Source organism: Aphelocoma coerulescens, chromosome 1 (assembly GCF_041296385.1).
Source record: "Aphelocoma coerulescens isolate FSJ_1873_10779 chromosome 1, UR_Acoe_1.0, whole genome shotgun sequence".
NCBI lineage: Eukaryota > Metazoa > Chordata > Aves > Passeriformes > Corvidae > Aphelocoma > Aphelocoma coerulescens.
The window spans coordinates 119,431,823-119,444,566 of record NC_091013.1 but is presented as its reverse complement, the minus strand read 5'-3'; the positions used below and the strand labels follow the sequence as shown (position 1 = coordinate 119,444,566).

At 50.2% G+C, this 12,744-nt stretch overlaps 1 protein-coding gene across 2 annotated transcripts in view; it reads left to right on the top strand.

Moving 5' to 3' along the window:
* Positions 1–10,385: 10,385 nt before the first annotated feature.
* HUNK (hormonally up-regulated Neu-associated kinase) overlaps positions 10,386–12,744 on the top strand; it is a 46,270-nt gene continuing 43,911 nt past the window's right edge. Inside the window, exon 1 of one of the 2 annotated variants that reach the window (XM_069026775.1) lies at positions 10,386–10,733. In XM_069026775.1, coding sequence (XP_068882876.1) covers positions 10,485–10,733 — 249 coding nt within the window. In that variant the 5' untranslated portion in view covers positions 10,386–10,484. The remainder of the gene's footprint in view (positions 10,734–12,744) is intronic. The other variant, XM_069026782.1, reaches the window with a different exon arrangement.

Here is a 12,744-nt window from a genome sequence, read left to right as displayed (position 1 = left end):
GCACAGGCCACAGGCAGCTTCTGGCACTGGTCCCTGCACTCGGTGCTCCAGTAATGCTGTGCCTTCTGTCAGCATCAGCTGTGAAATGCTTCATTCGAAAACTCCCTGCTTCGGGTCCGGTTGGGTTTTGGTTGTGGGTTGGGTTTTCTGATTTTTTTTGGCGGGGTAGAAATCCCATCAATTCAAATGTAAATGATTAGTGCAACAAACCCTGCCAAAATAAACATTCCTGTGCGTGTGTGGATCTTCTCTTCCTTAAAGAGAGGAAACAAGCTGTGGGATGGGTTTGTAGGTTTGTGTGCTTCTCCAAAACACTGGAGTACTGCAAAAAGGGGGGTGGGGGGGTTAAGGACTCGAGTTCAACATCTCACTGCCACATCTCCTGGAAGCAGCAAAGCCATTGGGCTTTTCCAGCATTTTAATGTTTCATTTCCTGTTACAAAGAACGGCGTTTCTCCAGGTTCTCCTGCTCCTCTGCAGGCTTGTGACTGATTGTCAGTGGCAATTTAGTACCTGCCTTAGCAAAGCCTCTTTCACAGCACAAGGATTTTTGGTGTTCAGTTGGGTTTTCTAAAATTTATTTGCGTGCCCGGGGATTTTTGTGTGATGAGAAACATACATTGCAAAGGTGGGGTTTTTTTTTCCCAATACATGCATTTCTGTGTTCTGTTTTCCTGTAATTCCTCTACATCCACAAATATGGGTCATCTTACAAAAATATGGGTGAGCCTAGAGTGGATTCTAGGAAAAATACTTTGCTGTAAGTATGCGAGTACGGTTGGAAATACATTAATGTCGAATGCACGTGCTTGTAAATAAGATTTTTTATTTAGGTATTTTACTCAATGTAGGGATTGGGACATACTTCAGAAGTAATTATTTCCAACATTTTTGGAAGATTCTTAGAGCTTTTCTGTATTTTTGATATTACACTATTTGGAAAGCAACCAGCTGGCAATGAGGCACATTTGGCATGGGCTGGGAAGATGTGTATTCTGCTTTGAGTGACCCTGAGGTCTGCTAGCATTTTATTTAGAATATTTAGAAGATGAAGCTCATGTAATTATGCTTTTTTGTACACATTTTTGTGTTTTAGGGAAACGAGGCTTTAATCTGGTAAGGGGGTGACTAATTTATCTATGTTGTTATTGGTTAATTGATTGGATAAAACCTTGGCTATTGATTGCCCAAACATTCCAGTAGTACTGCTCATATATAAAAATCATCCTGTGGTATTACAAGGGTTACTTCTAAAATAAACTTTTGTGAAAATGGACTAATTTTAAATATTATGCTTTAAATATATTTATGTGTGGCTTTGCTCTGCTTAAAAACTACTTATTCTATTTGTTTTGAGGTACACATCCACTTTTCTCACCTTATCCTGTATAAATGTATGTTAGGGGACGTACTAAAGGAGTGGTTGTATCATAACTGTGAGTCAAAATTCTGCAGTTACATAAATACCCAATCCCTAGGTATTTAAATATATCCCTGGATTCATCCCATAAATCAACTTTGTCCCATTTGTCCTTCACCATTCCGTGTTTTTCAGCTTCCTCTCATCTTCACTGTGAGCCTGCCTCTCTGTCCCTTTGCGTTCCCTAATGCCGAGCTTGTGACGACTCCTTCAATCATCCTCCACGACAAGTGAAGCTGGCTTTGGCAGGAGATGAAACACTCTATTAGATGAATGGATAGAGCTGCAAAGAGCTCCAGACGAGCTCGTGAGAGCTGACCAAGCCCTATCAGCTGATTGAATAAAAGTCAGAGCCTCTCCCTAAATGCTTTGCTGGACCTTCCCACTCTCCCTGTTCCAACAACTCCCAGTTCCCATGGCAAAGGTTTCTCTTGATTCTCCCTGGAGAATCTGGTTGGTTCCAGAAGAATGGTTGGAGTTGCTGGTTCATCCTGCCAGATGGGCCACTGTGATCCTCTCAGCCACCTTCCTTCCTGACACCCAGCACCAGGCTCCTTCCTGCTTGGAATACAGCAGCTCCTAGAAAACACATCTGAGTTTGATTTAAGGATTTCCAAAGAAGGAGACTTTGCCATAATGCCTTGCTGGGTTGCTGTGCTGGTTAATTACCCTCACTGTTAAAAATATGTGTCTTATTTTATAGCTTGAATTTGTCTGGATTCAGCTCCCAAGCCCTGGATCTCATTATAGCCTTGTCTGCGAGCCTGTGTTCGTACTCAGGAGGGGAGCAGGAGCCCCTTCCCTTTGCTAGGCTCAAAAGGACCAAGTTCCTTCACTGGAAAGTTTATTATTTAAATCTTTTTTCACTCTCAGAGCGCTTTGCTGAATTTTCTTCAGTTTACCAACTCCTTGACTTGTGGAGGTGCAGTTTTCCAGCTGGGGTTGCAGGAGTGCAGGACGCTTGAATCATTTAGCAGCCTTCTTTTCTTCAGGGCATCTTGTTTTCCCTTAAGCCATGGACTAAAATGTTATTTTTGATGGGCAGGAAGGCCCGCCCAGTGCCTGAGTCACATTATCTCTTTTGGCCGTTTGGGAGCAGACAGGGAGTAGCAGGGTCTGAAAGTGCTGTCAAAGCCAGAGTCTTCATGAGTAATTCCTCTTCCCTGCCAAATATTTCATGGTACTTAGTGTTCATCAGCCAGGTGGATCAGTGCTGACTCAAGGGAGAATGTGCTTGCTACAGAAACAGGTGCAAGAATGAATAACCCACTGGGTTTTGTAATAATCAACCTGATATTCAAACACGTCTACGAGTGATTCTGTAATCATGTAGATATGCAAATTCAGAACTATATTTTTATCCGAGTTTTGGGGGTTTTTTTTCCTTGTTTTTTTCCTCTGGAAAGTCTACCAGTAAAATATTTTAAAATTTCATTTGGATCAAGCAGGAACTGTCTTCCAGTTTTCCACTGGAGGATTTATGAGGATGTGTTGACTGGAACCTCTCTCCCCCTGAGTGTTTGAAGCAATTCTCCCCCTGGAACCTCTGGGATCAGAGCCCAAGTGGCTGCAGCAGCAGCAGCCACAGTGGAAGCTGGGGCAACAAACCCATTTCTGTACTCAGGGCACCAGTAGGAGAAAGAGCAACAGAATCTCATGGGAAATATTATTTCACCAAGGTTTTTTCTTTCTTTTTTGTTGAAGGGGGAAGTTGGAGTCATGGACAAATGGTCCCAGAGCTCCTCCTGCTTTGTGTTCCTTGAACCAATGTGACAGGGGGCTTGAGCTTGCTGATAACACTGCTGAGACTGAAAAATAAGCAAGAAAGGAAAAATTACCTGGAGAGAAATGGGAACTAAATGGGAGCAAAGCTCCCTCTGAGTGTGCAGCAAGCATTGTTGAGATAGGCTGGCTTGGGCCAAGGATCCCAGGGGAGCGTGGGGAGGGAGTTGAGGGCAGCCCTGGAGGTGCTGCACCAAGCCAGGACCAGGGGTTTGAGGGGGATGCGTAGCTGTGTGGAAAGGGAACCTTTCCTGGGCTAAAACACGGTGGGATGCAAAGGAGCTGTGGGAGGAAGGCTCTGCCCAGTGCGTCCCCAAGCTTTGGGAAGGAAAACCAAACCAGCAGAGTTTCCTCATGAAATGCACAGCCAGTGCATTCCGTGTTTGTTTCCAGGTGTGGGTTCCTGTGTAGGTTCCGAGGCTGTGACCCCAAGCCCCCCACTTTGGAGCAGTGAGACAGCACAGCTCGGCCCCAGGCTGCCCCAGGAATTCGCTCTTCCCCTCCTCTGAGCACTATCTTGACAGCTGAGAACAGCCAGAGAGCTTTTCCTGACACGCCCTGAACTGGAACATCTGGAGAGTGTAAGCTCTGCTTTCGCTGCGAAACATCCTCGGCTCAGGAATTTACTTCTCCCAGTGGCCTCCTGCAGCCGCCGTCCGCTGACCCCAGGGCTCCCTGTAAGGCCCATCTGCGTGCTCAGATGTTTGCCTGGGGTCTGGCAGGGAGGCTCTCGGATAACTCATCCCGTGGGAGTCTGTGTGGGATGAACGGTGGCCTGGTATGTAGCTGGTTTTTAAACCATGTCTATCAGTCCAGGCTATTAAACAAACGAAACAAAACCATTTCACCCTCTGGGCGTCTTACAATAAATAAATGTATTGAAATAAATAAACCCCTCAGGTTTTGGTAACTGTGCCATGGGGGTTCTTCATGCTTGAGTGAGCAAGTGACCTCTGCCAGGCCACCCCTTCTTGATCCTGCAAAGGAAGTGTATCCCAAGTACCTCTGTCACAGCAGATAGGCACATGTCACCTGCTCAGGAATAAACCTACGCTGAATTTTTACAGGGAAGAGGTGCAGGTGACAGAAAGAATTTCAATGTAACAGAGAAACACGTTTCTTTTTTTGGGTTCAGCCCCGTTAGTCCTTCTTTGAAGCACGTCAAGGAAAAACCTGGAAGCCTGGCCTTGAGCTGAAATACCTGTTAATTGGCATACATATGGAATAATTCCAAGGGCAGGGACACCTTCCACTATCCCAGGTTGCTCCAAACCCTCTCCAACCTGGCCTTGGACACTGTCAGGGATGGGGGCAGCCACAGCTTCTCTGGGCACCCTGTGCCAGGACTTCCCCACCCTCACAGGGATTCATAATTTAAAATTGAATTGATTTATTTTAAGCTTGTATCACTTCAGAAATGTTTCAGGCCCTGAACATGCGTCAGAGTATTCACCTGTAAATAACTGCACACTTCCTAACTGGGCTTCCCAGCCCTGAATCTTTGATGTGGTTTCCATAGCTCAGGAAGGTGCATCCAGAGACCTGACTGCAGCAAGGTAACTGTGATTTGTAAATGAGCCTTGCAGTCATCACGCAGCAAGCCTGTCCTGGACACAAAGGAAAACGCTTGGAAAATGAATGTTTTCAGCTGCAAAGCGCCAAGATGAATTTTCATAGCTTGGTACAAGACTGCATTCATTTCAAGGTTTTTAATCTGATTCTTTTGCTGTTTTCCAGCAGTTCATTCAGTCATCCCAAATTCTCTCATACTTAAACAAAATACTGAGGTCTTTGTTCAGGATGGAATCACTGCTTTGGTCACATTTTAACAAGGTGTTTGGAATATTTCTCGCAAGGAAGTATTTAAATCTCTGCCTTTCTTTGACTGTAAGAACAACCCTTACTAAAGATGCAAGCACACAGCCAGTCCTGGACTGTGCTCTGAGCCACTGGGGTATTTTCTGACCTGTTGCCAAGAAAAAGGAGGAGAGTAAGGAGATACAACCCCACGTTTTGAGGGCATCTTGGTTCGGAATTGTCACTGTGGTATGGCACTGGCAAGAGTGGTTGAACCAGCAGCAGTCCCTCCTGGGATGTAAAACTTTATCTCAACCCCATCTCCATCCTCATCATGCACTGAAATGGCTCTCAGAGCACGGGAACACCAGGGACTGACCCAAGGAGGCCACTGCAGGGGCTCTGTCAGCATCCCCAACACCTCACCCCTTTTCTTGCAGGACACACTAAATCCAGGGATTCACAACGGCCTGATCTCCTTGTTCTTCACATCTCATCCATCACTGATACCTAAAAGCTTTTTGAAAATACAGAGCATTTCCCATACAATCCTCTTGTGTTCTCTTACATGTAAATGAAACTTAAATGCAAGGTCCCAAATTACACGACAGCAGGGAAGGCTTCGCAGCAGTTTAACTGAAATTCAGAAATTGAACTTCTCAATTAATGAAATGTGCAAAAGTATAACAGCACCAGTACAGCAACCCCCTGCTAGTCACTTTGCTATTAAATTCCATTTGCTTTATGATACCTCCAAGTGCTCAGTTTATGTGCTGGCTGCAGAGACCTGCAGGACAGAAGCTGCAGGGAGCAAACTGGAGATTTTTCTGGGTCTGGCAGAGCTTTTGGAGGTACAGTGCCAGATCACCCCACTGCCAACACATTTCTGTAGAAGTCATCAAATGGTTCAATGCTTACTCAGGTAAATTTGCATATATATATATATATATACACACACACACACACACACACATATATATACATGTATATATAAGTATATTCTGGATATTTTTGAGGACAACATTTGTTCAAAGACGAGTTTTAAGCTGATGAATGTTCAGGTGCAGGATCCTGCAACCATGGAAAAGTGAAATACATTCATTCTCCATCACGGGTTTAGGAAGGCCCCTGTTCCTGTCAGCTGAATGGCATCTGCAGGACCCAGGCACAGAAGTCGCAACGTTCTCAGCTGATCCTGGACATCCCTGGCATATGCAGAGGATTCTCCTCTCCCTGCTGTCCATGTTTTGGCTCCTTCCTGTTATTGTGGCAGTGCCAGCCAACACAGGTTCTCCTCTGCCTGAACTCAGGGATTCAAACACTGTAAACCCCTTAAAAAATTATCTAAGAATAAATACATCCTCACTTCAAAAAATCTCCTTTATATTAATTTAAACTCTTTTAACCTGTAATATCTGAACCCCAAATATTACAAAATTAAACAGCTGTCAAAAAAAAAACCAAAACCCAAACCAAAACCTCCAAAAATCCCCAATTATTTTAAAGCAGGATGAAATACCCAGGAAAGCATAAGCAATAATGGCCTGACTTTCTCTTTTTTTAGCCTATCAGCACTAAGTCAGGCTATCTCCTGTGACCTGACTAAGTCAGCAGTTAACCACTGGCTGCAAAAGGCCTGCTGATGTGGCAGGGAAATGTTGAATTACCACCTTTAATTTGACCAGGACAGAATGTACTCGGTGCTCTCCTGCAGCACAATTGCGAGTTCCCAGTAAGGATTCAGCCCAGGTAGACCTTGACACTGGGGATTTGGCTCAGGGGCCTCAGCCTCCCTTGTGGCTGTAAAACTCCCAGTCCACAAGCCAATAATCCATTTTACTGCAGTATTTTAAAAGGCTGGAGATGGCAAAGGACAATACTGTCAGGGTGAGACTCTGAATTTCTTTGCTTTCGTGGGCATAAATCAAGCTCTATATTATTTTTAGTGGCTTGTTATTACAGCTTTTGCAACTTGAAGACAGACTACTGCCTTTAATTCATTAGTAATTTCAACAGTTAATCAGAAAATGTCATTACCTAGAATGTCTGCAGCTCAAAATAAAGCACACTGGAGTTAAATTTAAATTAAAGCATGGACAGAAATGAATGCAGCCTTTGATCCCCTTTTCATCCAGACTGCACCCTGATGGGCACAGCTGGACAGGATGGGAATCGTGAGAAGGCAGCAGTCTCGCCTGGTAAAAGGATACTGTCAACTCATTAAGTCCTTGAGTTGAGGCAATTAAAAAAAAAATATTCACTGGGTTCTTTCAGAACTCTCCCCATGTTTGCTGCAATGGACATTTCTCGCCAGTTTTATTTTTCAAAGGGGCTGATTTTCAGGTGTTTGACTGGAAAACACACCATTAACATCTGTTTAATCCTCGCAGTGGCCAAACCATGTTTCTGTTAGCAGAGTGAAGCCCAAACAAAGGCACCCCGCTCTGCCTGCCTGGGTCTCTGAAGGGATATTCCTTTAGGCAGGCAAAGGGTCTGGTTCCAAACCCTCTAAGCACAGCCCTGTATTTAAATAAGGCAGGATATAGGCTCTTCCCAGCTCGAAAGCAATCTGTACATTTCAGTCTCCCAATGTAACTGTCTGCACTACAGCGTCCCCCCTCCTTTTTGCCTTTGTTCCCATGCAGCAGTGTTGTTAAAACCCTCACATTTGTCATGCTGACCAGAGGAACGGTGACACAGACCCAGGCTCACCATGGAACCATTCTGCCTTGCCACTGTCCTCACCTGTGCAAGGACTTGGTCACCTTCCCTGCAAACACAGGGACACTCCTGGCGCCTTCCCGCTCCAGCTTTGATTGAGGAAACATCAGTGTAGCTCTCTCCTGGACGTGTCCTGCCAAAGTGCACCCCAGCTGCCATCAGTTCAGGCAGTGGAGCATGGTCCTGTGTCCCTACACCTTCCCACAAGGCAAAAACCACTCCCAGGACAGTGTTAGGTCAGAGGATGTGCAGACTCTTGTTTTAGGTGGCCACGTGCTGTAATGCTTGTAAATGTACCCAGTACATGCAATGAGCAGAGATTTTCAGACCAAACTATTATTTATGGGCTTTGAAGCTTTCCCTTCTCCAGTTTCTGCCAACTGGGACAGTGTTGGATTTCTGTTTTGTTTGAAATTTCATCTGAAGACATATATTTCAATGGAGCATGGTGGTGTGGAGCCAGTTCCAGGGTTCTCAGCCCTGAGAATGTGTTTAGCCACTGGGAATGCATTTTGGAGAGCTCAGTGAGAGATTCAGATGGTGGAATGTGGCCAGCTGAGCTCCAGAAAGCTGAGTCTGCTTCCACAGTTCTCCCTGCTGGTGATCTGCCCTGCAGTGGAGGCCTTCACCCACCACCTGCACCCCAGCACTGGCACCCCCTCCCTCCCTCCCTCTCCTCCTCTTCCCAGCAGGCGCTTTCTTCCCCCTGCAAGGAAGGAGAGGGGCTCTGCATAAGAGCCGCTCCTAAGTGTGGGGGAAGACCAGCACAGCTCCTGACCTGGCTGGGCCAGGAGGGCTGACCAGGGGTGTCTGGCTTGGTGCTGGGCGCTGGGTGGGAAGGGTTCCTGCCCCAGCTGCACCCCGAGCAGCTCTGGGTCATCCTGAGGTGCCAGAGCTCCACACCTCATCCTGCTCAGACAGCCCGGAGCTCCTCACCACCGGCCTCCTCCAGCACCTTCTGCCCAAAGCCAAGCCTGGGGATGTTTTAATCTGATTAACTGTGGCTTGGGAAGCCTGTGCTGACACAGGGGAGACGACAAATTGTTATCCCTTAGGTCGGGATGGGGAAAGCAGGGCATTGCTCAGCTCTGGCTTACGGTAGGGAGTGCAAGCAAAGCAGTGATGTCAGGGAAAAGTGGTGTGGAAGGAGCACATGGCTCATCAGCACCTGTGCCAGCCAAAATCCCATCAGCAATGCAGTGAGACTCCTCCAGAAGCAGGGACTGGAGCTGGATGGTCCTCCCAGCCAAGTGATGGGAGTTGAGACAAAAATCAATGGACAGCATTGTGATACAAAATCATACTTACATTTTTAAGGAGTCAAAGAACAGCTTAAACAGCTGGGAGAGGTGTGTTCACCACCTTGCATGTGGCAAGATGGGATGGGATGGGATGGGATGGGATGGGATGGGATGGGATGGGATGGGATGGGATGGCATGGCATGGCATGGCATGGCATGGCATGGCATGGCATGGCATGGCATGGCATGGGAGCTCTAGGTTGGCTGGTGCCAGGTACAGCTGCACCTCAACAGGAGGTTTTGGTGACACAACTCACATCTGTTAGGGTGTATGTGGTTCCTTTCATATTTCAAAGTATTCCCTAACACAAGCACGCAGGCAAAACTTGAAAATGTGGATTGTGCTTAAGGACAGATAGGAGCCCTTTATGGCTTTCTGGCTGATACAACTAAAGATGGGTTGGAGGTTAAAATCCTTATGAGGCATTTCAGTGAATTAACTGCTCCATCAGATCTCCCCCAGCACGAGTGGAAGGTTGCCAGCATCACTGACCGACAGAGACAAAGACGAGGGCAGAGCATCACTGACCATGAGAAAGTCAGAGCAGGGTGGCTTTGCCGGCTCTGTCTCCTCTTTCATCCCTGCTCTCCTCCGCTCCCGCTTCCCAGCTGGGTGGGAGGGGGCTCCGCAGCGACAATGGCAGTGTACTCGTTCCTTCTCCCTCCCCACGGGGTGGGGAAGGCCGGTCGGGCGGTGACAGTCCCATGGACTCGGCCTGCAGCCGATGGGCGCCCGGGTCGCCTCCTCGCTCCCGGCGGGGGAGCATTCGGGGGATGCAGGCGGCGGGATGGGGGGAGCTCGGCCGGAACCCCGAGCGCGGGGGGGGATAAGATGGAGAAGCGGGCGGTGAAAGAAGCGGGGAGGGAGCGGAACGGAGCCGCCGGAGCGGCGGTGGCCATCGCGCCTTTCCGACACGGCGGCGAGAAGGACTCGGACGTGCTCGGGAAGGGAGGTGGGGGAAAGCAACACAAAAGCTGCTCCCGGGCAGCAGTGAAGCAGAGCCACATGCAGAGCGAGTGGCGGCCGCGCCCGGGAGCGCCGGGTTAATTCCCGGGAGAGGGATGCGCTGCAGCCCCGCGCTGGGATGCCGGGGGGGACAGCCGGGTGTGCAAACCCCCAGGCTGTCGGGTCTGGATTGCAGCTGCTCCGCCGCGTGCGAGCGGATTAAATTACCGCAAATTCAAACTGAATGAAGCCGTTCCCCCTCCGTCCGCCGGTCCCTCCTCCCCCTGCCCCGCTGCCGGCGTGAGGCTGGAGCGGGGAGGAGGAACGGGAGGAGGCGCCGGCTCCAAGGAGGGGCGGCAGCCCGGGGCACCTCGGCTCGCCCCAGTGCCGGCCCCCGCCCGCCCCGCTCCGCCCCGCGGCCCCTCTGCTGCAGCCGCCGCTCCGCTCGCCGCAGCAACTTCGGTGACCGCCCCGGAGGCAGCGGCCGGAGCAGGAGCAGGGGCAGGGAGAGCCGGGCATGCCGGCGGCGGCGGGCGATGGGCTCCTGGGCGAGCCGGCGGCCGTGGCGGCGGGCGGGGAGGCGCGGCGGGCGGCGGCGGACGGCGGCTCCTTCCTGGCCGCCTGGCTCAGCGCCGCCGCGCCCCGGGAGCGGCTCCGCGACTTCCAGCACACCAAGAGGGTCGGCAACTACCTGATCGGCAGGAAGCTGGGAGAGGGCTCCTTCGCCAAGGTCCGCGAGGGGCTGCATGTGCTCACCGGAGAGAAGGTACCGCGCCCGCCGGGAGCCCCCCGGGGGCAACACGGCGGGAAAACGGGGGGCTGGCTGGTGTGCGGGGTGTGCTGAGCCCCCCGGGAGGACGGAGGAGCCCTCCCGGAGGCTGAGCCCCCCGCCAGCATGGAGAAGTCCTCCCGGAGGATGAGTTCCCCGTGAGGATGGAGAAGTCCTCCCGGAGGATGAGTTCCCCGTGAGGATGGAGGAGCCCGCTCGGCGCCGTCCCCAACTTCCCGCGGCTCCGCCGGGCGCTTCCCCCGCGCCCGCCGAGCTTTCCGCGGCTGCAGTCTCGCCTTCCTCTTGCAATACTTCGGCTGCCTTGACCTGTCTCTTTTCTCCTTTAATTTTAAATTTTCTTTTCATCTTCCCCCCCCCCCCCCCCCCCGCCTCGTTTGCTTGCTTACTTTTTTCGTGAGAAAAGTGGGGTTTTTGGTGGGGCTTGTGTTACTGGGCAGCCGTCGCTGTGTGCAGTGTAGTCGCGACATATCACGTGTGGGTACACACAGGTACTTGTCGCGCACCAGGCGATGGGAGATGCCGAGGGAAGGGGGCACAGTCCGGCCGTCTCAAGTTGTTGGTACAACGCACGGCAAATGTCTTTGCTGGTGGAGATGCACCCCGGATGGTTCTTCCCCAAGGTGCTGGTTGGAAAAGTCCGTGCAGGGTCTCTGCTTTTTGGTTTTTATCCAGAGCCCTTCAGTGGAGGCTCTTGCCCATCCATTAGGACAGGTCACAGCGTTATAAAGAGCAGCGGGGGCTTGGCTGGGCAGTAAATCGAGCAAGGACGAGACCCCCGGAGCCCCCGACAAAGAGTTGTGCTGCTCTTGTTTATCCACACAACTTCTAAGTGCTGTGAGGGGGAGCTGGGGTTGTTTATCCCGGAGAAAAGGAGGCTCAGAGGGCACCTTGTGGCTCTGCACAACTCCCTGGCAGGAGGGGACAGCGGCGCGGGTCGGGCTCTGCTCCCAGGGAACAGGGACAGGAGGAGAGGGAACGGCCTCAGGCTGTGCCAGGGGAGCCTCAGGCTGGACATCAGCAGGAATTTCTCCATGGAAAGGGTTGTTAAGCATTGGCAGGGGCTGCTCAGGGAGGTTTGGAATCCCCATCCCTGGAGGTGTCCAAGGAAGGACTGGAGGTGGCACTCAGTGCTCTGGGCTGGGGACAAGGTGGGATCGGGCACAGCTTGGACTCGGTGGTCTCTGAGGTCTTTTCTAGCCTAAATGACTCCGGGATTCTGTGAACTGTCGGACTTCTGCCTGTCTTGTATCTTAGCAGAAGGTTCCCTCCCCGAAGCAGGATGCTGGGTTGTTGCTGAAGCCTCCCTGGAGCCGTGGGGCTGTGTGCGGTGTAATTCCCTCCAGCTCCAGCAGCACTGCAAACGTGCCGCTGTTGATGATTGCATTCTTGCACTCTCGGGTAGTTATTTTTTCATTCCAGTAAATTTGTCACGGAGTGAAATTTAATATAGGACTCTGAGAATCTCATCATGTGAAAAATGATAAGGTTAGTGGATATTATCATATAGGAATGCAAAAGAATAAATAAATGTTGCTCTCCTCTGTTACCAAGCGTGTGCTTCTCCTTGGTAACAGAAACATCCAATGATCCTCCACTTGATAAAAGGCACATGCACACACACGTCCTCCCCACCTCCACATTTTGGGTTTGCTACATTTATCTCAGTCTGCTAAGAGGGGAAAAAAATAAAAAAGATCCACCACACACCCCTATGTCTCAGCTCCCAGGTCTGCTGCTTGGTTCGGGTTTTTTTCTCCCTCAGTGTCTTGAACAACACGCACTGTGACAAAGTGACAAGCAGAAACTCAGCAAGTCACGCTTCCTTCCTGCCAAGGTGCCGTGTCCATCTTTGAGGACAGACAGGGTGATCTCAGAGCTCTGTCTGACCTGATCCTGTGCCGTGGCACCAGAGGAAGCTCTCGCTGGCAGTGGGTGAAGGATCAGTCACATACTTTCAAATTGACTAATCAAAGGTCCACCTTCCCAG